The 26710-nt window shown below is 39.2% G+C and overlaps 3 protein-coding genes across 3 annotated transcripts in view; all 3 read right to left on the reverse strand.

The window, feature by feature from the left end:
- Nucleotides 1-4062: 4062 nt before the first annotated feature.
- Nucleotides 4063-11272, reverse strand: ckap2l (cytoskeleton associated protein 2-like). The gene is given in 10 exon segments (XM_026342259.1): nt 4063-5060; nt 5683-5836; nt 6718-6778; nt 7227-7385; nt 7673-7868; nt 8186-8265; nt 8268-9407; nt 9861-9906; nt 10026-10092; nt 11122-11272. Coding segments are annotated over 10 exon segments (2361 nt in total). The 5' UTR covers nt 11264-11272; the 3' UTR covers nt 4063-4744.
- Nucleotides 11273-12760: 1488 nt separating this feature from the next.
- Nucleotides 12761-15053, reverse strand: LOC113149934 (interleukin-1 beta). The gene is made up of 5 exons (XM_026342271.2): nt 14957-15053; nt 14384-14630; nt 13949-14119; nt 13588-13721; nt 12761-13387 (listed from the first exon to the last, which is right to left on the reverse strand). Exons 2-5 carry the CDS (start codon nt 14601-14603, stop codon nt 13166-13168), a joined length of 747 nt encoding a protein of 248 aa, XP_026198056.1. The 5' UTR covers nt 14604-14630; nt 14957-15053; the 3' UTR covers nt 12761-13165.
- Nucleotides 15054-20356: 5303 nt separating this feature from the next.
- The window catches only part of LOC113150386 (metal transporter CNNM4), a 32713-nt gene continuing 26359 nt past the window's right edge, over nt 20357-26710 (reverse strand). Inside the window, exons 6-7 of the mRNA XM_026342861.1 lie at nt 25494-25675; nt 20357-24773 (exon numbers count right to left, since the gene is read on the reverse strand). Of these exons, the coding sequence (XP_026198646.1) occupies nt 24519-24773; nt 25494-25675 (437 nt within the window). The 3' untranslated portion in view covers nt 20357-24518. The remainder of the gene's footprint in view (nt 24774-25493; nt 25676-26710) is intronic.

The raw sequence follows: 26710 nt of genomic DNA on the forward strand, positions 1-26710 counted from the left end.
ACTGTCAACAAAAGGAACATTATAATAACAAAGGAGTTGGGTTTTCAGCTTGAATCCCACACTAAAATGTTTTCACGGTGTGTTAAAAAAAGAGCTTAAATGTTCTGCTGGAAACCTGAACAATGGCTGTAGGTTGGTTTACTGACGAGTACATCAAATGCACCTGAGTGTCATTTGAACCTTTTGTTCAAATGAGTTCACACCAGTCCCACTGGTTTGCTTAAATCTAATTGTGCAGAATCTTTAATGTATACAGTTCTTTTGTTAACAGGTGTATATTTACCTCCAGTTTGTCCCCGTTCACCTTTAGATAAAAAAAACTCTTTTCAGATTTGAAACAGAAAGCCATCTTGGTCGTGCACTGTATTATGCTCACTGTTGATGTCAAGAGAAGGAGAAGAAGAACACAACACATTATTAAATTGACATAATGACCCAGAGTGATTCAAACTAACATCGCCCCTAGAAAGACTTTAACTGGCACACACAGGGTTGAGTGTAGCACTGAGATAAACAGGTCATTACACTGGTACTTTTATTAGAAAACAGTTGTACCGTTGCATTCCTTATTTTGGACATCGACAGCTTCTAGCCTTGTGGCATTTGGAAATTTCATGACATCAAGAAATTTGCCGCCTTTTGTCTTCAGATTATAGAGAGGGGTCATCCTGTTTCCTCTGTGGCCTTCTGTCACACAAGGGAAGAGCAGAAAGCCTTTATCAGTCCGAAACACAACGTGCAGGTTTTAACACATTTCTGTCAAACAAGAGAACAGTTTACTCAACCTGGACAAAAGGTAGCAGTGCTCCTTTAACGCACGCTTAGCTTTGAGCTGAAGTCTTTTCATAGAAGACAGGCAAAGTCAAAAAATGACAACAGTCGGCTGAAAAACACTCTGCTGAGGAGACTCGTGTGCTTTTGAGAGAGAAGACTGAAGATTGTTCTGCACGTGCAGCTTAAATTATGACTAAAATAAAAACTATGTGTGTGTCTGTTGGATTTCTTTTACGGTAAGTGGAGCGAGAAGAGGAGCTCAGTGCATCAATAGGCGTCCTGCAGCTGACTAATCTATAGCAGCATAACTAAGAGATGGTTCAGAGTCACCTGATCCATCTCTAACTATAGCTTTATCAAATAGGAAAGTTTTAATCTAGTCTTAAAAGCAGAGAAGGTGTCTGCCTCCAGAATCTGAGCTGGGAGCTGGTTCCACAGGAGAGGAGTGAAAATGAGCCTTGAATCAGATGTAGTAAATGTTTTAAAAGTATTCAAAGTCCAGCATTGTTGAGGATAACTGGCTCCACCACTGGATATTTTGTGTTCAGTTCGTGTGGAGTTAGATTGTTCTCTTGGAGCTGGAGACACTGAGAGACGCACAGAGAACGTGCGTTTAAATAAAAGTGTATTTCTGTGTGAGCCCAATGGATTATACACACACACACACACACACTGTGCTGTCGATCAAAGTGAGGTAGGTGCATGTTGTTGGAAAATAGTCGTGCACTAATTTAGGCTCACTTTAATCCGGTAGATATAACAGCTCTAGTATTACATCACATAACAGGAGAGAAAACAGCAGCACGCTGGGTTGAAATCGGAAAAAGCTTCACACACACACATGGAATAAAGAGTTTCTGCGCATGTTTAAAATAACATAACTGTCACTTACGCTCAAGGGTGAAGTGTTGTGAAGCCGTAAAGTCGAGAGCAGTGGGTGTCCCAGTGTGCAGCGGAGCCGATTGCACGTTGGACTGAACTGAGCTGGGGGGGGGGCGGTTAATATAAGTGGCCGGAGCCGCAGTGACGTATGCGCCGTGGACGCATGGATGTGCGCGACAAGAGGGAATGTTGGAATGTATGTATGAAAAAAACAACAACAATAAATCAAAACAAAAACAAAATGACGTTCAGAAACTTACAGTAGAAGTTAGTGGCACCTCAGTGAAACTCGTCTGGATACACAAAAGAAAGACGGTGATAACATTAGTGCGCAGCGTGGGAAACTCAACAACCTGACCTGGCTTTGAGTTGCATCCTACCTCAACTCTTGTCCTGTACAGACCTCATACCCTCAGATCTCAGCGCATGATGAGAAAATAAAACGATAAAAGCTCGATTTGTCTTTTTTGTGTTTGTTTGTTTGTTTGTTTGTTTGTTTGTTTTTTGCCAGGTGATGCGCGACCACGTCCAAAACCAAAAACTGGTTTTACAGTTACAGTGACCAGTAGGTGGACCAACGGAGAAGGGATTCAGTTCTCTCTGCATCCACATGACCCTCCTGTTGGCCTGGGTGAAACTCTTTTAGCAGATTATGTTAAAATAAATCATTATTGATGTTAAGGCCTGTGGGTGTGTCTATATCTATATCTATATGTTTATTTACAGTACAGATTGGTGCGTTTGGCTGGTGTTGGAGCAGGAAGCGCACAACATCCTCCAATACAGCCTCCAGAGATGAGGCCACAGCCGCAATATCAAAAGGTCCCCAGGTGTGGTAATAGATAATAACCAGATAAATACAGATTTCCAGCTCTATGTGTTTGGAGAACACCACAGTGAACCACAATGTCAGAAATATATCCATCTGGACAGAATATTAATATGACACTGATAATGTGATGATATAGTGAGTGAAACATGGTGTATAGTAGTTGCTATAAGTTATTGTAGGAAAGGAAAATCTAACTTTTTATGAACATTAAAATTATTGTATTATAATAATAAGAATGAATGCATTTAAGCCATAATTCAGATAATTGTATAAACTAACTACAAACTAAGGAGGTCTATGATTTAATTTCACTTAGCTCCGTTATTTCCGATCCCGAAATGTGTGTTGACTCAGTCTTGTTCTGATGCATTTCTGATTAAGAAGCAGAATGTCTCCATGCTCTAGTGAAACTAAACACATACAAACTATCCCTCTGGGACCAAACCTGAACTTGAATTCATGTGGGGGAGGTTTTGCAGACAGGAATTTGTTTTGAAACAAATGAATTTCCAGTAACCAGGTCAACTCAGCAATGTCCCTCTGCGCACCATTCACGTACAAGAGTGTTTAGACCTATTAAACCACTATGCACAGACATGTGACTAATACAGTTCATGAATGTTTCGCCCAAAGTGCAGAGTGAGATTTCAGTGATCTCTGTAAGAAGGAAAATCTACTTAACAACAAAGCAGAGAAAAACTACGAACCACTGGAAGTATTTTGTACTTTGAAATATGACAAATAAAGGAGAAATAATGTTTTTTGCAGCTGTGTGTGTAATAAGAGTTCAGCTCAGAGTTGTACTACAGAATCACTGCAGACACACAAAGTCCACCAGTCAGAAATCAGCTTTTTGGAGGTTATTGCTGCTGTGGTTCAACCACTGGTTTATTTACTTTTTCCACCATCACTCTGTGTTTTTAATCAATGTGTTCAATAAAAGATCAGGAGTGTTTGCCATCAGCTTTGCAATAGCGTTTGTTGTGACTTTGGTGAAGCTCAGATCAGCTTTTTTGACGAATTTAAGCAGAAAACCAGGGAATTCCAAAGAGTTCCCTTTCTCTTGCTAGTGTATTTCTGTGTTCAATTCAATTCAATTTAGTTTTATTTGTAGAGCGCTTTTTACAATTGACATTGTCACAAAGCAGCTTTACACAACCGAACAGTACATGAACAGTGAATGTGTATGAATCATAATAAACAGACTGTCCCTGATGAGCAAGCCGAGGGCGATGGTGGCAAGGAAAAACTCCCTGAGAAGGCAACAGGAAGAAACCTTGAGAGGAACCAGACTCAACAGGGAACCCATCCTCATATGGGTGATTACATATGAGGATAGGGTGTGTGTTGTGTCGTGTTTCTCATTTTCAGTGACAGTAATACCTGCATACCTTTACATCATTCAATTTTCTGTGTGATTACTGTCTCCTTTAGCTTTTATCCAAAGCAACTTACAAGTGAGGAACAAGGTTAGCAAACAAAATGTAAGTCAAGGAGAAAAAATATCAAAGCAAAGTGCAATCAAAAGTGCGTGTTTCTGTTTCAAGAGATGTGAGTACAAGAGAGTAGAAACTTTTTATTTTTTATTTTTTTGATGACACATCTTCCCCAAAAGTTTTGTTTCATGATAAATAGAAGGTGTCAGATCTCTGTTGTCATTCCCACGTAAGTGTTTGTGTTCTGTAACACACAAATGGAAAGCAGGATTCCAGTTTAATGATATCATGACGTGATGACAAATGTTACTAACTCAAACTGGCAGACAATAAAACCAGCTGATTCTAGATCTAGTGTTTGAAGTAACCTCTGGTACCAGGGGAGGAGCAGGTTGGGATGCAGTTTTTTACAATTGTAAATCGTCCAAACCTATTTTTTAGTAGAGCAACAGCCACCAGTATGATGGTCATACGATCTCAATGTGATGCAAAAAGTGGCCCCTTTAAAATGTAAAATGTATTAAGCGAAAACATTCCACATACTACACACTGTGTAGCATAATTGTTACACAATTCCAATACCATTTGTCTGATGACATGGGAAATACCGTATAACAACACAGCATGGGGGGAAAAAAGGATGAGTAAAGTCTGTTGTGTTTTGTAGATGGGTTTTGGTATTTAATTTAAATTATGTACATAATATTTGAAGGCTTGAAATACAGACACCGATAAGATGAACCCGATAACTTCTACATAAGCAAATATGAGAAATACCTAACTTTAAAAAACTGCTCTATGCGTAAAACGTCAGGTTCTCCTACGACGAGACACCTTCATCGCAGACTAGCTGGACAAACACTTTGTCCTTCAGGGCTTCGTTCTCTCTGTAGATGTACAGCGGCGAGTCGTTAGCAGACGGGCTGCCTTCCCCACCCTCCTGCTCCTGACTTCTCTCTTTGTCCTCCTCGGAGATCAGGTCATTGTAGGAGGCCACGCAAACATCGTGGTCCTGCAGGGACGCAGGGTATCGGAGGGAGGCTCTCTCGATTCTCACAGAGCGTCTCACTGGGGTGAAGAAGCGAACTTCCTGGCCGTTTATCCGTGCTGGTTCTCTCTGTTGGCTCGGTGGACCACTGAAACAAAGAAGGATGAGAAGCAGGTTCATTAATCATTTGCAGGCTTATATATAAAAATTATTTAATAATGACTTATTTGATCTTATAATTTCAAATGTATATTGGATGTTTTAAGTACAGTCACAGAAGAAAGTTGCATCAGGATTTGACCATTTTTGGTATTTCTAAAGTTAAATATGTCAAATTCCCAAAATGGCAGCTGAATGTCTGCAGGATAAATTGGGCAAAAGCCAAATCGTGCCCCACATTCTTTCCTGTATACGTTGTTGTGAGACTTCTCCTAATTTTACAGTCTGCGTCCTGGTTGATCTTTGAAGTCTTTGACACTCCCAGGTACACTGGGGGTACGTATTTCCCCCACTCTGCCCCACACTGCTAAGAACTGTCTCAGTCAAGGATGATGACAGTGAACAAAAATGTTGCAGAAGCTTCAAGATGGTAACAAACATGATGAGACAGGTTTAGGATGAAGCTACCGCCACCACGTCAATAGATATTCTTGATCCGTGAATAAATAAGTCATAGATCCTTCAGTTCTCGATCATAAATTTTTTCTCCACTGAAGCTGAACCACGTTCAGTTAGTGACTAATGGAAGTGTAGTTGTAACAATGACTGACCCAGGAGTTGCTGTGATCTTGTACTTGACGATAGATGAGTTTCCTTTCTCCCCACAGATCAGAGCTCTGACAGGTTTCGGTGTCATCATTGGGTTGATGCAGCTCTCGTCGGTGCCGTCATCAGCTGGCATTTGATGCTCATTGTTGTCATTTTCTTCAGATTCGAATAAAAACATGAAAATCTCAATTTGAGTTATGTAAAAACATCATTAATGTGAATTTCATCTAGATTTTCACAGATGAAATTAATACATAAAGAATTAACAAACAAGCTACAAAGCAAAAGACAATCAGATGGCAACAGATCAGGTGGACATAGAACATTACCGTTCACCTGTATCAACTTGATTTGTTTTTGTCCATCTGACAATTTTTACTGCGTTGTTTCGCCACGTCTTCAAAATAAGTCTGAGCTAGAGGAGAAGTCTGATTTCTCATCTTCTGCATGTTTATGGTGATTTACAGTAATCAGGACTTTAGTCCAGTTCAAAAGGAACGGCGCCTCATTTCTCTAATAAAGAGCAGATTGCCTCGTTTCCTCTCTCCTCGCATCCCTCTTCAATCCCCAGCTTCAGTGGGAAAGAGTATGGCGCAAGGAAAAGATGTCATAGACACATGAAAGCACTTTAACGAATTACTTCAAGACATACAATAAAAACAGAAACTGTCGGGAATCGGTCGACCGTCACGTCGCACATCACACTATGAATAATCTCAACGTGTGCTCAGTCTGCTTTGTTTAGTTTGGCTGACTTAATTCTGAACAATTGAATTTATTTTTACTTAGTTATTTCCACCCTTTGAGGTGATTCATTTGGGCAGGTCTGAATACGACATTCATACTCAGGTGAAATACTGCACCATGACAAGATGTGCAGACATGTTCTCACGTCGCTTGTACTGATGCATTTCAGTTCCTTTGGATTTTTCTCTGGGTAAAATCAAGGTTTACAAACTGGTCAACTGATGCAGAGAGGAGCAAATAATGGAGGTCTGAAAACACCCTTAATGTGGGTTAAACTCAAAACGCTCTACCTTGCATCTCGTCCTTTTTCTTCAGAATCTCAAACACCACAGTCCGCAGCTCGTCCACTGGCTGAATAAAACAGAAACACAAATAATTTGTTCATTTTACAGAGACGGTGTCAGGGAATCTCACAATACTGTGCTGTACAGTATATTTTAAATACATGCTATCAAATCAAGCTGTCAACATAACCTGAACTAGGATAACAACTTACTGTCAATAGGTTGTACTGATGACTGTAGTTTATGATGTAATAATTTATGATGTGCCATAGACTGCACTGAAGGCTGTGACTGCGTCGTTAAACATATGACACATACACATTATATTTTTACTGTAATGTGTGATTCTGCTGCTTTTTCATACATTAGTTATACATGTGACAGCATGCATGTAAATTTCTTACTCTGTGATGCATGATCCAAAGTTCACAGATCATCAAGGTCAACTGACTCAGTTACAGTAAAAGTAGTTCTGAGCGACCAGGTCTGAAGTTTCTATGTCATGGATGTCTCACCTCCAACACAACACGAACAGCCTCTTTGAACAAGGGCAGGACATCGAGGTTACCCTCTTGCTCCATGAGACGGGCCTGACAGATCCAGTATTTGGCAAACTTCTGGGACACCACCGGCAGTCGTGCGAGAACCTCCTTCACCTGGTCTGGAGGGCAACCCTGTGGGTGCAAGACAGACTAAAGTCCAACTCATACAGCAAAAGAAAGGGCGCTGAATTCTTTAACAAGTGCAGACAGGATCTGTAACAGCTGATGTCCCCAAAATTATAACTTTCCAAAAATGTAAACTCACCCTGCATTATAGCAACAAGTCTCTAAACAAGTTTGCCTTCCAACATTTTCAAACTTTTTCCATTCAGTGAGAAGTGAGAAGTAATATCCTGTGGGTGATTACATCAAATTGAATGGAACTGGACAACAAAGATCCTCCCTTCACACCCTATTACCTCTCCAAGAAGTTTGATGCAGTCAGCCAGGGACCGATCCACAGCACAGATTAGAGAGTGGGCCTCATCTTCCTCCTTCATGGCAGTCCAGAAAGGCTGGGTCACCGCAATAGTGCGCCTCACCTGAGGTTTCACTGGCATTGGGGGACGTTTGTAGGAAATTCCTTTGGCTTCCCTCCATTCTTTGAGTTTTTTCCTTAAAAAGAAAATATAAAGAAAAGTAAATATAGAGTGCACAGTACAAATTCTTAAAGACCATGTATATTTTTGGAAATTTTTGCATCAGAATAACCCCATAACTTTCATGCTTAAAATTCTTTTCTTATATGTCAAACACCCAAAATTTGAAATGAAATCAGAAACACAATCACTTGTATTAAATAAGAAATTAGAAGAAGATTTTAGCGAAACTGAATCTCAGGGTGTCCTCTTTATTGTAGATGGTATATATGATATTCATACGTATATAAATGTTATATTCTTATGCATTACATACATACATATTGTACTTACATTCTTTCCTCCTGAGCAGCAGTGACTTTCTTTCCCTCAGTCTGTGGAATGATCCTGACCTGGACCTTTGGCGTCTTCTTTCTGTGGGCTTTCCTGTTAGACTGATGGTCCTGACTGGCTGTGGCGCTGTCTGTGACATTACTGGAAAACCTGTTCTTTTTGTATTTGTTTGTTGTGAAGGGACATGCGCAGAACCGCATCTGTTTTTACTCTGTGTCTCTTTACATTTCACGGTTTTGCCGGCTGGCTCAGCCACAGCAGAGCGTGTAACCTCACTGACTTTTCTGGACATGGACCTTTCTGACGACACTTTGGACAGTCTGTTATTTTTCTGCCCATCTCTCTCAGATCTTTGCCTTGTGGACCTGTCTGTGGGCTGACCAGCTGACTGATTAGTTTTTGACATTCCCACTTTTCCCTCTGGCTTAACAGGTGCTGCTTTGCATTTGGAGGACACAGATGCTGCTTTGATTCCACTCGATAACTGACTCTTACAAGGTGGCTGAGAATGTTGAACCAAACCATGGCTCTGATCTTGAACTTTTCCCATCTTTGCTGACAAGGCTGTTTTTCTCGCATTAACAGGTTTGTCTACAGCCGTGGTAGAAAGTATTTTCCTCTGCACTATGGCAGACCTCTGGGAAACAGAAACTGATGAGCCGCGGGATGGGATCTTGCTTGTTACTGAAGTAGTAGCATCAGGTGCTCTGACAGAGGTATGTGTTAAGTGGGAGTTTGTGTTTTTAGGCTGAGTGACTGCTGGAATCAGTCCTGTTCTTGTTTTGACCATAGGGCCAAGACTCATCCTGACACTGACTGTTTTAACTGGGACAGACAAGGTAGCATTTAAGCTACTGGTAAATCTAGTGTTGGATGTTACTATGGCTGTATGACCTACATTTGAAGAAGCTTGGCCTGAAGCTTGCATTCCTGTATTTGGCTGCTTTTTGACATTGGTGGCTGCGTTCAGGCTGCTTTTGGAGTAAGCAACAGTGTATGTGCCTCTGAGCAGAGGATTCTGGTTTAGATTTGGCCGTGCTGGACCTCTGGTTGCAGATGGACAACTGTTATTTTGCCGTCCAGCCAGGATGCTCCCCTTTGCATCCACGTTGTTGGTGATACCAAATGCTCTTCTGGCAGGATATTTTGTGGATTGTGCAACTTTTACGCCTTCATATCTGAACTTTTCTGCTGGAATCTTGTTTTCTTTTTCTTTAACAATCTGTGAAAACAAAGTGGAAAAATAGTAACTAGTTCCAGAACTCGCAATTATAAAGCAAACTCAGGACCACACCTTTAAAATGCTTTCACATTTCTACACCCTATGGCTGTGCAAATAAAAACATGAACCACAATGGCAATGTGTAAAATTAAGTTTTTGATAAATTATTTAAAAGAATCACAGACTGGAATTTCTCATTTACAAATGTATTTACTGTAGATTTAGATCATTTAGTAGTTAGACCCTTTGCTGTAGCATTCCAATTTGCGTTCACATGCATCCTGTTCTCTTCAATTATCCCTGCTAAAAATCTAGATTGAACTTGATTTGAGCCTAACTTATTTCATGCTGAATTAAGGGTGTCAATAATTTCATGTTGAGTTTAAATACATTTGCCAAGTTTTTTGTCATTATGAGTGATTGAGCTTGCTTGTCATGCAAACGCATGCCTACCGTTGTCACAGGCTTCTTAGCAGGACAGTCATCACGCAGGTATGCCCTGAGGAGTAAAACTTAGTTTAAGTAGTTTCCCCTGGACACAATAAACTAAATATTTGATTGAAGAACATCATTTCATGAAAGTCATTGGGATTGCTATCATGCAATTTGTTTTCTTACTTAGGGTTGGGCACTTTCAGCTTCCCTTTTGCTGCCAAGTATTCCATTAACTTCTGCTTACGCAATTCTGTAACAGAAGATTTGACAGTAATATTCCACAAACAACAACTTTCCAATACCTTCACTGTCACACACAATGTGTGATCTAAAATCATTTAGGCTTAATATCCAGCCACATATTAGACCCCTTAATGTGCCAAACAGAAAGTAAATTATTTTTTTTATCTTTGCGTTTCAGCATCTGTTCATGACCGTCTATCAATGTCATTTGCAGACACTAGACTTCCACCAGTCATTCGCTGTGAGATCTAAGATCAAATGGCTTAATAACTGAGGAGATGATTTCAAATAGACTTACTGCCACCTGGCTGCAAGGTGGTGACAGAAAAACTACAAAAAAACAACAACAAAAAAAGACTGCATACTATTAAATGAGTCATTTATTGTGGAGCTGTCCTGATAAGTTGTTAATTGATTCGTATATTTGTTTTTCTTTACTCAATAACAGCTCATAGCTCCTGACTGTACTAATAATACACATAGTGATAATGTATAATAAATATCACGAAAAGACTTCTGTGGTACCAGTCTCATTTCAAGATCCTCAAACATCGTCCGACAGCAACATCATACGAAAGGTGCCCAGTTTTGCATCCCCCACTCTAATCAGGGAGGGGGATGCAGATCTCGGCATTATTTACACTGAAGATTGCTGCGGCTCAAAATACTGTAATGGTGTAGCTAAATGCTAAATCCAGTTCACGCTCAAAATAATCTCCCTTTTTGTTTTATGTGTGTGTGAAAACCTACAAGAGTCATCAAAATATGTATAACGAGCTAACGTCACCTCTAGTGCTAAAGCTAAGTAACGTTACTGCCTACAGAGAACGAGATCAGATTAAAGATTTGTAATGTTAAACTAAAATAGCTATATGTAAAAGTGGTGTAGATTCGCCAGTTATCACAACTTTGAGTTATGTTTTGTGAAAATGAAAATAAAACGTTACGTTAACTTAGACATTAGCGTTAGCATTGCACTGCTAACCCAACGCTCACTCTTTGAGCCTGCTTTAACCAAATAAATCCGCTCGCTAACCTTTTCTGGAAGGTACCGGTACTGTCTCTCCTTCCTCCATATTTGTCAGAATTAAAGTTCTTCTCTCGACTTTGTTCAGTTTTGCAGTAAATGGGTTTTGATTTATATCAGAGCTGCTGAGGATCCGTTCAACTAGCTCCATAACAACAGGGACCGCGCATGCGGTTTTGAAATTGCCGGGTGGGAACGCCCCCTCTTCTCTGATTGGACGATTTGAATTTCAAAAAACTGAGCACGCCTGCGCACAACTCATACTCTGATTGGAGCAGACATTGTAAACAAAAGGTACGCGCCGGTCCGCCAGGTGTTTCCACATGTTGTGTAGCTCTCTAATACTGATCATGTTCACTGACTGAAAACGAGATCACTTTATCAGAGCATTAAATTCAGCAGCATTTCTCTCGTCTAATCTCCTAATTTGCTCCGTGGGTGTAATACAGTTTTTCTCGATTGCTAAGACACATTTCTTGAAAGCTGCTCTCCTTTTCTCTAAACTGTGAACACAAAACCAAAGTTTCAAGCTTCAGTCACAAAACCTCAGACTCTTCTTGCAAAACCAAACTTTCACCTCAAAACAGTTCATTCTGTACTCAAAACTGAACTATGTTGTCAAATCGTGCCCCGAGTCAATCCAAATTAAAAACACTACTGAACAGTCACTAAACACTATGTAGAAAAATATAAAACACAATGCTCAGGACGTGAAGCTGGAGAAATAAAAGTTTATTGTTCACTGTAGGCTAAATGCATGTTGCAAAACTAAAGAAATCTTGTGCATTTGCCAGATATAGAGCTAAAATAATTATTTTCTCACATTCACTTGCATTGACGGTTTTTCAATCTAGTGGTCCAGTGGGGTTTCACGGATGGGCGGGACTTACCAGCTCTATAGTATGTCATACAGTAATTGCGTTCAACAATTACATACTGTACTATAATGTCAAATAAAGGCATTTACCTGTGCTCTTCTCTAAATCTTATGATTATGGTGGACACAGTGAATCTACTGATGTTTGGTTGTACCCTTTGTCCAGCCTCCCTCATGCTCATACCATGGACAAGAGCATGGTCAATCACAGCAGCTCTGATTTCATCAGATATTACTGTTCTTTGTCTTTGCTGATCACCTTGACCACCTCGACCTCCTCTAACACAAACACTTCCTCTCTGATTTCTATCCATTGTAAGGTCTGACAAACCAGTGCTCTCTGAACTGGTTTACTGTATATGTTCCCTCACATCATTAGCCACAAGTGTGATCAGTTTTGAGTTGTTGTGTTCAAGTGGGGACACCTGTGCTTTAATTGTATGTGACTTTGGTCACCTGTGCTCACCATTTTGCAGCACAGGTGCATCACAATGAAAATGTGTTGGCAAGTTGTGTCTAAACAGGTGAAAAGTGCTTATGATTTTGCCAAAAGAGTGATTGATTCAATCAGTGGGTTCAGGCAACTGAGCATTTGGTTCAGACAACAGGGTGTAGTGTTTTAGCTATTGAGAAAAACTGTAAAAGCCTCAAGACAAAAGTCAAAAAAGTTAAGAATTCCTGTGCGATAGTTAATGTCTTACATTAATTAGTCCCTGTTTGAGATGTGGCATTAGCAAATCCACAATCAGCAAATAAAAAAACGAATCCAAATAAGTTTCAGTTACAGTTTTATTAACAAATTATAAAATTGCATATCAAAACATGTAACAAGCGTTACAAATAAATATATAATTTAATTTATTTATTAATTTATTAATTTATTAATTAAATTATTTATTTTTTCCATAAATAGGAGTAAGACACAAGTTGCTTACGAGAAAGAACAATGGTACCACCTAGTGGTGAAACATGACTCTCAATAAGCATTTCATTACGTACTTAGTACATACATCACAAAATAGTGGCAAAAGTAATATGACAATACATCTTTGTCTCTGATTTAGCGGTATAGCTGCAGTGCGCAACAGTTTAAAATTAATATACCCAAAAGAGAATGAAAGGGATCAACATCCATGAGACCCTGACACAACCCACTTTGGATGTCTTTGGCAGGTTTCAGCTCTGATGCTGGATGGTGAAGGTTGTGTAGCGCTGGGCAGTCTCCTGGCACATTTCTACTTTCTTGTTATCGCTGTCTTCTGTGCTGATGTACCATCCATTGAAGCGGGCAGACATGAGGGTGCTGATGTTCACCCCAGTGTCCCGTTTGTAAAACAGAAACCGCATCATGTCGCTGCCTGACGTGATGATCGACAGATTGCTTTTGTCCTCCACAGTCTGAGGGGGAAAAAAATAACTGTCAGTGATATATATTTACAATGACAATTCACAAGAGTTGGTAGATCTCATTAGTTTCCCTTAGTGACTGTTCTGGCCCTGATAAACACTGCAAATAAACCTGAGTTTAATCTTTTAACAGTACAACAAAAATTCTGGTCTGGTGTAGTCTTTATGTGAGATTGATGTAAGAGTTTTACCTCCAAATGCAGGGTTGGCACAGATTTGTCCTCATGGCATGACAGGTACAGATTTGTCCCTTTGATGCACAGAGCCACAGGTCTGGCCTCTGTGATGGGTGAAGGGTGCATGTAGGTCGACATGTTTAGGTAAACTGAAGACAGAACAGAAGACACTCATGAGATTCAAGTTAATGAACAAAACCTTTTTTTAGCCTCAGTTATTATCATTATTAGTTCAAGAAAGGCTTAAATTGAAATCTAAGCGCATTTATTTATACCTCAAAGTATGAAGTATTGAAGAAAACAATGGTTTAATATCACCATTAATCAACTTCCCTTAAATCTAAGAGCTACCATTGAAAGTGTGTAATGTAATCACCTTTGCGGTTGTCATTGCCGCCCTGCAGCATCATTGCCTGGAGCTCCATGCTGTTTTGGACCAGAACTAAGCTCCTCTTCTTGCTGTCCGTAACACTGCACTGGTGCTCCATGTCGTCTGACCTGGTGTAATCATCTGTTGGAGCTGAGCTGCACTCGAACACAATTTGTTCTGAAGGAAAAAAAGAGAAATACATGGTTATTTATGTTGTTTATCTGAGTTCACTGATCTGAAGACAGAAGACAGGCCAACAAGATAATGTGAACTGTTGATTCAACTTGAATACGGCAGCAGCCGTATTCAAGTTAATTTTGATACTATTTACGTATATACCCACATTTATTTCATTTTTTCTGAACGCTAAAGCAGTAAGAACAGTAAGAATAACGTAAGTTTGAAATAAGTGATTAAATACATGGTGATGTGTGTAATTACCTTCCACTATGTTCTCAAATATGAGGTTGAGCAGGTTTTCATCTCTGAATTCAGTCCCCAACACAGACTCTGAACTTCTGGCCTTCAGTCTCTCTAGGGCAATGATGATGTTTACCACGCGTCGCATTGAAATTGGATGATGGGTGAACTCCAAGTCGAGTCCCTTGGGCATCTTCGGGTTCCACCTCTTGGGCATGTTGCATGTCATCACTGCTTCCATCTTTTCCTGAATTGGGGTTCTGGGGTTCTGCAGGAAGATAGAAAGCATTTTTAATTTCACAGAATGCTCCAGTAGCATTTTCTGATTTACTTCTATACTTTAATATATAAATGAACATTTATCGGCACTTATACAGTAATACTGAATGAAAGAATAACTCTTCTATAAAAGCTTTCTGAAAAAAATGAAGTTGTGCTTATAATGACACGTTACAGATTATACTGAAGAAACAGTCCTGTAAACCACAGGTTTTGTACACTGAAATTCTCTTGTCAAATTATCCCCAAGAATGTTAAAATCTTAATTAATTTGTTCCAAAACAACATAAAAAGAAGAAAGAAAAGTCAGTTTACCTGTTGAGTTTTGTAGATTAAAAGCTGTTTTACTGTGCTTGGTTATGATCCCAGCAGTGTTGTTCTGCCTGTTTGTAGCTTGGCTCCTGATTTTATACAAGTCGCTACGGAATTCCCTGATTGGTCATTGGACATTGTGTAATACTGTATTGCACATAGCTGCTAAACCGCACGCAGCGCAGGTGCTGTGACGCACAGAAGGATTAAAGAGAGAGTGGAAGTAGTAGTGAAAGATCAGATAAGCCAAATACCCTAGACTATTTCATGCAATTATTAAAAACTTTTTATACAGATGGATTTTAGCATATTACATGCTTATGTACAAATGTGGATCCTTCTCACTTCCCTTAAAATATGCATCTCTTTTGCTGATTTATATTATATTTATATATTTATTTATATTATTATTTCTTTGGCCATTATCTGCCTAAAAAGATTTTGTCTATTAATGAATATAATTGCATTTGTGTACAAGTGCACTGTCAGAGCCTTGCATGAAGGCTACCCTCACGTTGGCAATAGAAGCAAAATTCACCAACCAGCACCTTTAGATCTCAGTAAGAAGCTTTGCGAAGTGTTTGGTTGGTTAAGGATTGCAAAAGATGGGACTACATGTGGCCAAGAAGTGGTTCAGTATAATGCCTGTAAAATTGCTCAAGGATGTTTCTACCCTTTGGTTTCTGTACAGATAGAAGAAATGAGACAAATAATAATAATAATATCTCGTTGTTATAAAGAGAGGAAAGTAAGGATTTATATGGATTTAAAATCTTTTCATAGTTCATGAAGTCGCACAGTGATTTCCATTGCGAGTCCATCAAAAATATTTAATATTGTTAAACACAGTGTTTTCAACATTGCACAACATTGGCTGAGCCCCTGTTGCTTTACTTCCTGTCTGTTTAGCTTAAGGCAGACACGACGTCAATACTAAGACGGAGGGGCACTGAATTTGTGCTAACTTGTGCAGTCGAATTAGATGTTGTGGTATTAACATTATGATATTATTATGTTATAAACATAGACTGCTTAAAAAAAACAAAAAACACAGTAAACACATTACATTTTATACATGATCAGAAAAGTTAGACAGACTAAACTATTTTTCTTTGATGTATCTGAAATCAGACAAATCAATGCCTTAAGGTAACAAGGCTGCTCAGTGCTATATATTCAGCTCTGCATGTCTTAACCTGACGTTCTGAAGTTTTTTGTGGTTATTGTTGAATTAACTTTACTCTATTTTCACCACAGAATCCAAAATCGAAAGTATCTTACATACATATTTAAAAACATAATCATGCTGAATATTTATACTTATACAATCTGGGTGATATGTTAGGTGTGAAAGGATGCCGTTTGATGGAAATTAAAATTATCAACCTACAGAGGGCTAAAAATTAAAGTGGAAAAATGATGCAGCAGGTTAGTCCATTTCACAACATTTCATTCCAGCAACTTAGAATAGTATTCTGTACTAGTACTTTGTATTACCCCCACATACCTGTATGCATGCCTGACAACGTCGGGGCATGTTCCTAATGAGATAAAGCATAATGCTCAGGGGTATCTCTTCCCAGATCTGTTGCAAGGTATCACTGAGCTCCCCGACAGTCTGAGGTGCAACCTGGCAGCACTGGATGGACCAAAGCATAATGTCCCAGAGGTGATTTCTGGATTTAGGTAAGGAGAGCGTGGGGGTCAGTCAATGGTATCAATTCCTTCATCCTCCAGGAACTGCCAACATACTCTCACCACATGAGGCAGTGCATTGTTGTCACCAGGAGGAACCTAAGACCCACTGCACCAGTGTAGGGTCTGACAGTGGGACCAAGGATTTCATCCCAATACCTAATGACACTGGTGTTGTTATCCAGCCTGTAGAGGTCTGTGTCAATCAACCAAAAAGGTCTCATGTCACACCGCTCTTCAGATCTTAGCATTGGCTTCCTGTGGCTGCAAAGATGAAGTTCAAAGCTCTCTTGCCTCTCTTGCCTACAGAGTGATCAACTCTAAAACTGCAACTTATCTCAACTCAACCCCAACCCCACCTCCCTTTTCCAAAGAAAACTCTTCATCTCAGTGAACCCATGATGGTGGAATGAGCTGCCAAACTCTGCACACTCAGCCACCTCACTTTCTATATTTAAAAAACTGCTGAAAACAGAACTCTTCCTCATTTTCCTTTACACTTCCTTTACACTTGTACTTACATCTCTTGAAACAGAAACACTTGTTGATAGCACTTTGCTTTGATGTTTTTTCTCCTTGACTTAGATTTTGTTTTCTTGCCTTGTTCCTCACTTATAAGTCGCCTTGGGTAAAAGCTACTGATAAATGATTAAAATTAAATGTGTGTCCCTCCATTGAGATGTCTCCCCTGACCCACCAGGTCATGCTGAATGATGTAACAGGCAGGTAATGTTCTCCAGACCTGTTCACATCTGTCTCATGTGTTCAGGGTGAACCTGCTCTCATCTGTGAAACACACAGAGGCCCAGTGGCAGACCTCCCAATACTAGTGTTTTACGGCAAATGCTAATCAAGCTCCACGGAAACAAGTCTGTTTCTGATTTTTTGGTTAGAGACAGTCCCACCAGGGACCTACTGGACGTCTTTTTTTTTTTGTAGGGCTCGGACAGTGCTCATGCACAAAGGAGCAGATGCCGGTCCTGTTGTTGGATTAAGGACTTTCTTCTACCCTGTCCAGCTCTCCTAGAGTAACTGCCTGTCTCCTTGAATCTTCTCTGTGCTCTTGACACTGTGCTGGGAGACACTGACCCGAGCCAAATGCAAAACTAGTGAAAAAACTGTCAGAGAAGATGAGGAGAGAAAAAATGTCAGCGGCCTCCACCTGTAAAACCATTCCTGTTTTGGGGGCTCGTTTCATTGTTGCCCCTCTAGTTCATCTGTTGTTAATGTCATTAACACCCAAGAAGCTGAAACTGATCAAAAACCTCCTCTGTTACTTAACTGACCAGATTAATATCCAAGAAATTTAACTGACTGATGCCATAATTGATAACATAGTGACATAATTTATATGTTACTCTTCGTACAAGTACAGTTTGAGACACACAAATCCGACAGTATTTACAATATTAGTAGGTTGGAGCAACAGACAGGCATAATGTAATTTTTAAGTGTTTATTTTATGACCATTAACATTTGATTTGTTGTGTCGCAATAAAAAAGTTGAATCATCGCTCCTGCCTTGTTTTCATTACCACGTCTGATCTTCCAGAAGTACGTGTCTTTCCTGATGTGATATTACTGGAGGGTGTAACGAGCAATGATTCATCCATCCTGCTCGCTCCTGTTTATTCTCTTCGCTTCACGGTTTCAGGGCTTCTTTGGAGCAGCACTTTCACATCCTAACAGTGATTTTCTTCAAATAAATAGAGGAAGTGGGCAAAATTTTAAATGACTCAATGGAGTAACTGATATTTTAAAAGGCTATATTACATAGTTTATTAGGTCATTTTAATTTTTCAAGGTATCTTTGCTAAAATAGGACATTACAGTTTTTAAGTTGTTCAAGCATATAGCTTCTTTCATCTTTCATTTCCCTTTGGGTAAATACCAGTCATACAAAATCTAAAACAAGATTTTGCCTATATTAAACAAAACCACGTTACACACTACACTCTATTCAAACAATCATGCTCTTAAAGGATGAATTCACAATTTTTCAGGCACCATACAGAGTATACGTCAGTCGTCTTTCAAAAGCAGTAAAAGCTGATGGGTCAGTATTAATCGTTACATCAACCCACCTGATCAACAACTCCACTCTGCACCCCGTCCAAGCCTCTTAATTCAAAATTGTGAAGTATGAACAGGAAGTAAAACTGTGTATAAATGTTTCTCTGAAGACAATAAAAGGATTCAAACTTCCAAATTAGTCCCATGATGTGGATATTTTTCAAAGTTGCTGAGTTTCCAGTGCACATTTCCCTCTATTTATAACAAAGAAGCACTTGAAGACACTATGAAAACACAAGGGGGGAAAGATTTTAACGTGGGAGGACATCCGCTTGATTTGAGTTAGACTGCTTCAGCTTCATGTCTGCTGAAGATACATATTTGTACACGATCGTCCACAGAGTCAGCACTGTGGGCTTTGCATGTCACATCAATAGATGAATACAATGAATTACTGTGATACACTGCACTCAGTCAACTGCACACATGACTGTCTCTGACTCATATCCTCAGTTTGTTTATAATTACAGTTTGACCATAAGTCCAAGTGAAGATTAGTGTCAAAGCTGAGGAAAGTCGTTTCTCAGATTTTCATAAGATTGTAACAGACAGATGGATAGATGAGCAGACAACCAGGAGACATACTGGGAAATGTCTGAGGAGTAATAACAATTATGTACGTCACCACCAATTCTCTCTTATACCAGCTTGTACTAGCTGGAGATAGGGGTTCGTAGGGATTGCACAACCTGACATACAAGATTCCCAGTGATGCAAAGACAAACAGCTCTGGGATGTCCTCCAGGTCAAAATTCAACCCATTTACCAAAACTGCAGAATATTTCCTTGTACACACCTGCCAGCACTGGTAGCAATAAACCCCAGACATAATTTATGCGTCATGCTTGTTAGTAAGATTTAAGACCAGATAATACCTGGAACAATTCCCAGGTGAGCAAATACAGCTTCAAGGAGATTACACAACATCAGGATAAGAGGAGACAAACGTAGAAAAGTGAATACTTCAATAAGTAAGACATATACTTGTTTAATAATTGATTAGTAAAATAGATTTTTGTTATTGTCATGCATTGTTTTATTTTTTCTTTGTTGACAAGAGTTCTTGACACATTGACAGTCGAGCATCGTTTGGACACATTTCGCCTCTTTATATAACCACAATAGATGAAGTGAAACTGTGACGTAGTTAAATTGTAGTGTCAGCTTTAATTTTAGGATTTTGTCAAAAACAATATAAAAACTGTGTTGGAATCACAGAGATGCCTGATTTTAGTGACTATACAACATCTCCTGTACTATAATATCTATTTGTAGTACTGTAAACATGGTCATGATGGTCATGTTCAAGCACTCACAGCTCTTAATAATAATATTAGGTCAGATCATTGATTATTTGGTCTGTGAGGGGGTGTAGGGTTATTAAAAGTTTTAAATGTAATAATACTAATAACAAATGACTGTATTAATTCTTTGTGTTTTTATTTTGTGCTCGTTTGCTCATGTGCATACACTCAGTTGGTTTGTACAGTAATTAATGTAGTCTAGTAGGTTTTAGCTAGGTTTACCTAATAAACTGCCAACTCAAGTATATCAAGAGACACCACTCTGTCTGTGCATGTACTGTACATTATTGCAAAATAAAGAGAGGTCGTACAGAGAAACCAAGACAATCACTAAAGGTCCATAGAGAAATATATCTCAGGTTTATTAATAACTTTCTTCATATTCAAAACTCATTAAGACAGAAATTATAAAACAACATTTACAACTCTATTTCTCTGTTTTTAAGTGAAACCATGCCAGAAAGACTGAGGGACAATCAGTTTATTTTCCCCCCTGAACTTCATCCGCTCCGTTTAATCAGTTCCCAAATCAAATTTATGGCAAATTTAAAAATAAAAATAGTAATAAACAACACGAGGTCGTTCACTGACAGCGAGTCTGAGGTACAAAAGAATAGCCAGACCTGATGCACAGGCGCTCACACAAACATCCTGAAACCAAACCCTGTACAATTTAAACACTGGCATAAAAAAAACTGCACATTTTAAGAACCTCAGCCATAAATATCTATAAAATGAACAAAAACTGTTCTTTGAAATGGGAGTGCGTGTTTGTTATAATTCAGGAATGAACACAAAAAAAAAAAACAGTACACTCATTGAAGAATAGTAAAGGCAACACATAAAGTGAATCTACGAGTTCCTTAAGCTTCACAGAAACATGACAGTGTAATTTAAGAAATGCGGCGTTTGATTGTGAAACCCTGGTGTTGTCACAGGATTGTGACAGAGCAAAGAAAACCAGCGGAAAAATACTGCTTTCCTTATTAAAGTGCTTCTACGGTTACTCACTGATGAATCTGGGTTTTTTTTTAACTTTCTTCACTCTGAGTGGTTAAAAAAAGCATTTTCTAGAAATAAAGAGATTCTCAGAAGAGACGAGCAAGTGGAGCGAAGCGGTGGATTCACTTTAACTGTGACTTTCTCAGAAAAGACGATTAAACATGCTGCTGTAAAATAACAGCATCAACTACTCAACTGGATCCTAAATGTAATTGTACCATACATCTTTTAGTGATTGTCAAAACTTTAGTTAGACTTTTTCATGAACTCAGACGTCCACAGTTATACCTGAAACTAGGAAATATTTTAATCCGGTATCTCCACAGAGCCCACAAGCCAGGGCCTCTTATTGCTAGCTAGTGAAAATACTCGACTTTAGGCCCAGCGAGCAAGAAACCTACTGCTGGATTACACAATAAACTGAAAATCAGCTTTTTAAAATGAAATAAATCCTTTACACTAACATTTTGGGTTTGTTTCGCTGCAGGTCGTTTAGGTTTAGGTTTTGCTAGTAGCATAGCTGATGTTTCAAATTTATTTTACCTTTAGAAAGTATTTGGTAAACGAACCTCCTGAATTTCAAATGACAGATTTAGTGATTAGTCTAATGACGTAAAGAGTCCTCTGCTGCTAAACGGCACAATACAGTGCCGTTTAGCACAGTTGTCTTTTCTTTATTTTGCTGTACAACAACCTACACACCGGTATAAATATTTCTACATCACAAACTCCTTTGCTTGTAACAATAATATAAATAATGTTTACCAGTAGATACCAAAAAATAGGGCATTTATTTTTATTTAGATCGTATTTGCTAAAGATTCTCCATCCTTCACTTTGACCTCAGATGTTTAACTCCTTCAACAACATTACTAAAGAGTCCAGTCTGCTGTATGTTTAGTGTCATGGAGATCCACACTGAAATATCGTTAGTGTAATTATGAACAATTTAGAGGTTTAAAAAAATAACAGCCTTCAGTTACATTAACTGGCTTCAATAAGCTGCAAAAGACGAATCTCTGTTACCCTGACAAACATCTGGCATACTGTACCACAGCACCAGCCCATAAAACATTCAGTCTAATTATTATTTATGTCATCATCACTTTTGTCTTTGGCAGAAATATGTCTCATAAAAGGACAATTTATAAAAAAGATATCTACTTGCTCTTTTTCGACTATCATCGACTATTCTTAGACACTGATGCCTGCTTCAAATGTACAGTAAGTATGTACATTTTCTTGGTCTATTCATAAACACTTGTGACATTTAAACTTTACTGAACTATGACGAATCAGAAAATCATAAAATTTCATTAGAAAGAAAACTGAAATCAAAATTCCAGTGTAGTGTAGACAGCATGTGAATGTTATGTTGTTGATCTTGGTAAAGCAGTGACGGTAAATGGAGGAAAAATACATACTCAGAAATTTCCATTTGTTCCATTTGTCATGATCTCAATTTGAGTGTTTGAATTATACTGTTCAGGCTGTGTTGTCGACAAGATTTCCCAGAATTGCTTTTCACAATATTTAGAGAATGAATGGGAGTCAGTTAGATTCAACAGTATTTATGTGTTTTAGGGTTTAAAAAAAAAAAACACTAGTGATATTGAACCTAACCCCGACAGCAGCAAAAATTAAATAAATCTGTACAATGTGTATATGTAGTCATGTGTGGTAATCACTCTCTACCACAAACTTCCTGCTATGTACAGGAGGAAATCTGCACATAAAGTACGGAAAGAGTTTCTTCTCAATGTTAAAAAGAAAAACCTGGTTTAAAAAAATCAATGAAATACCACTGTGGCCATACTTTACAGAACCCCGTAAAGAAAAATCCACCAAACGACACAAAATGTGAGGGTTTTGGGACTTTGCCTTTAAAATATCTTCTTAAGGTGTAGTGAAGTATAAGTGGAGTGTGTGCAGGTCTCTGGAAAATGTGCATTTTTAATAATAATCACAAAACATCTGCCCCCGCCCTTGAAAAAAGAAAATATGGTTGATGCCAGGGCTGATCGTTGTGTTTCGCCACAGAAATGAAAACATGTTTACGTTGCTGTTCAGTAAGAGTGACTCCTAGATTAGATTTTTTAAAAACACAAAATCTAACAAAAAAACAAAACAAAACAAAACATTTAACACTTAAAAATCTCACAAAAAAGGGCAAAATAAAATGTCTTGCCCTGTCATCCACAAAAGAATATATATATACATACACATGTACACACACTCATTAAACTAAATAAATAGAGTTTCAGATATCTTTTAAAGTATTTTCAAGGAACTAATCAAGCTTCCCTCTTTTGGTTTCCACCAAGTGTAGCGATGGATATTTTTGGTCACGTGCACGTACGCAAACGCTCACACATTGTCAACCCCGCGACTTTTCTAAAGAAGGAAAGAACTTCCCAAGTCTCTGAGCTCTCAAACAACTGCATCTGTGTTATTCCCACACGACCTGATCCATCCGAACCCCGTCATCGAGGCGTGGGGAAGATTTTACAGAGACGAGGCTGGTTGAGAGGCACAGCTAACACGCTCTAAACATTTAATCGAACACATTCAGTATAATCACGTTGATTGTCTTCATCAGGATACAGACTGGCTGTCTATCGGTGCTGAATCTCTTAACAACTCTGGGATAAAGGCTCTGCTACTTTCTGCTTCTATCCTGGAAACAAGTAAAGTATATTTATATATATATTTATAGAAATCCACCCCAAACCCTCTCTCCCCCAACTAAAAAAAAACACAAAACAGAAAAAGACTCCGGAGGAGTCTTGTGTGTCCGTCTCACACAGGATTCATCAATAAATATCTCACTATCCACTTCTACGGAACATATATTAATTTGTTTGAACTCCGCTGACATGCTTGGGTCGTCTTTGTTTTCTAGCTGTATGAGTGATGTGCGATGGTACACAGGATGCTACACATGCGGCGACAGGGTGGCTGGTTGGTTCGCAGGTTTCAAACCATAACTGCATGTTTATGCTGCATGTCGGGAGGTCGTGGAGGAGGGTGGAGTCTCCCTGAGTCTCTGATAAGGGACACTGGATTGGAAACAAACGCACACACAGGAAGAATCCTGCAAATTGGCTCTGAACTCCAAGAACGTTACGGGTGAGAGAGGGAGGAGCTTTCTGTTCCAGACAAGCAGGTCCTTCTCTGTCTTCAGGCAATACGTAAGGAGCATGTGAGCAGACACATACACACACGCCGAAATCCTTTGCTTGCAATAAACTACATGAGTGTTTGTGGTGAGTCTGCGTATGATGACAAACCGGATGAGGCAAATTTCTGCAATACACTTTGGTATGTGTGTGTGTGTCTGTGTCTGTGTGTGTGTGTTTGGTTTAATTCTTGCATATTTACACAATATGCATACACATGGCTTGTCTCTTTGGGCCTTAGCAGCTGCGCCACGGCTGAAGCACACATAAACACTCACTCATCTACTCAGCATGAGGATGTGTGCGTGTGTGTCAAATGTTGTTTTCCAGCTGGCTGTGATGGTTTGCCGTGTGCGGTGAGTTCTGCTCGTTGAGGAGAAGCGTTGTCTCGTCCGGTCCGTTCTCTGTTGGGGTGAAGTCTGCAGCCAGGTCCATGATAGTGGTGTTGGCTGTGGCGGGGGAAGTGGTTTGATCCAGGCGGACTGTGTTGTGGCCGCTCTCTGGAGACTGAGGCGTGCTGTCCAGACGAGACGCCATCAGGCCGTTCTGATACTGAGCTCGTGTGATCTGACGTGGAGAAGCAGAAATGACAAAAAACCTTTAAACCTGATTGGGTAACAGATGCTTAGGCCATTTGGAGGCAGCGTAAACAAGCTGTGAACGTAACACTGACTTTTCATGGCATTTTCAGTTCTTCTAGTCAATAAAAAACTGTGCCAGAGAAATATTATCATTAATAGCCACACAATGAACAAACGGTGAAAACAAACTCTTTTAGCTCTGTTTTGGTCTCCACCAGCTAATATATCTGGGTCTTCAACAGTGGAGGTCAAACTACAAACCTGCATAAAATCTTGGTTCTTGGTTCTTGTTAATTGTCAATTTGCTTGAACCTTTATTGATCTGACAAAAGTACAAAGACAAGACTTGACAACGTTTCGAGACGCCACAGACGTCATCAGCTACAAATGGCATTATGTCATTGTTTAGACTCAGCACCCAGATGAATTAGATGTGTGTTTGTCCTGCATATTATTATGTGGTTGTCCTTTGTGATAGACCAGGGACCTGTACACGGCGTGGTTTGCTTCTTTTTGCAATAAATCAATGAAACAAGCTGCTAGCTCCAACAATCATGATCTGTGAGAGTTGAAATCATCATTTTTTTCTGTTAGTCAGTGTAATTCTTGTTTACGTCTGTTTTACTAAACAGTAGCATTAGGACACCTACTGTATGTGGTTTATACTCCAATACTTATTCTATCAAGATTAAAGTGTATGACCAACCTTAACAAACTGCAGGTCACTGAGGGCTCGAACGTAGAAGTCTGGTGTGTACTGATGTGCAGGGATGCTGTTGTTCAGCTGGCTGTTGCTGCCACTGACGGACAGAGACTCTCCGGTCCGGTCCGCTCCGCTCAGAGATGCCGTTCGGTTCAACCCGCTGAGGTGGGACGGCGAACGAAACTCTGCGCACACACACACACACACAGACAACTTTTTATTTACAGCTCCTTTTAGCAGGACAGAAATGAGTGTTACAGATACATTTTAAAAAAAGGAACGCATTCATACATAAAATACAAAACACTATTTATCACTACAGACTTGACACTACTGTTTCAAAGCCACTCAAAAATTAATGGCTCTATGACGCAAACACAGATCAGTAGATGACCTCAGGAGCACAAGGTGCAGTGCAGGTTCAAATGGGGTTTATATCAGCAGTAGTATCATCTAAAAGAATGTGAAAATAAATGTGTAAGAGCACGAGAGAGAAGTGGAGTCTTAAAGCATGAGCTAATGTTGGATTTTAACATCCATTCAAACCACAAACTCATGACCATTGTTCTGTACACACCCTTTGTTTCACAGCAGCACTTTTTCTGTCTGACAGTCAGTCGTGAAAATTCCACACAAGCAGTGACTTAATTTGTGTTTTTAAAGAAGTCAAACATCAACCACCTCATCACTAGCTCACATAATACAAATCGAAAGTGTTTACGTAACATGTCAGTCAGTTCATGATGCAAATGTTTAGTTTATTGCTTAGTTTGTCTTGTCCGTGACCCAAATGTGCACCTGATAACTTAAACGTTTAACACTTTTAATGCCAGTGTTTACTAATGTAGGCTGATGTTAAATGGCATATATCTAACTTTTTTAAGTTATAATTGCTTTCAAATACTTAATTATTAATTTATGCAGAAAAAAGGACATTTTAAATACCGGTAGTTCACTTACTTTTACTGTTATTTCTGTGATTTGCTAGTGTAGAAACTACAAATGTTTCCCACTGGATCTTTAAGAATAACAAGCAACCAAACGTCTACATGTGGCCTGGTGCTCGTAGAGCAAGTTAGTATTTGTAAAATTAAGGTTAATTAGTGATGGGACTCAATTCCAAACAGAAATCCTCACTCCTACACTCACTGCACATCTTAAAATGAAAATACTTAACAAAAACATAGTAACAAGACTGAGCAGGTAGTGAGAGTAAAGTT

This window comes from Anabas testudineus, chromosome 9, assembly GCF_900324465.2.
Source record: "Anabas testudineus chromosome 9, fAnaTes1.2, whole genome shotgun sequence".
Classification (NCBI taxonomy): domain Eukaryota; kingdom Metazoa; phylum Chordata; class Actinopteri; order Anabantiformes; family Anabantidae; genus Anabas; species Anabas testudineus.

Excerpts from the sequence above, each read along its gene's own strand:
- LOC113149934 (XM_026342271.2), bottom strand. The coding sequence starts at position 14,603 with ATGGAAGCAGTGATGACATGCAACATGCCCAAGAGGTGGAACCCGAAG. Across the intron at positions 14,120-14,383 it reads ATTTGAGAACATAGTGGAAG|AACAAATTGTGTTCGAGTGC; the intron begins GTAATTACACAC and ends TTTTTCCTTCAG. Across the intron at positions 13,722-13,948 it reads CGGCAATGACAACCGCAAAG|TTTACCTAAACATGTCGACC; the intron begins GTGATTACATTA and ends TTCTGTCTTCAG.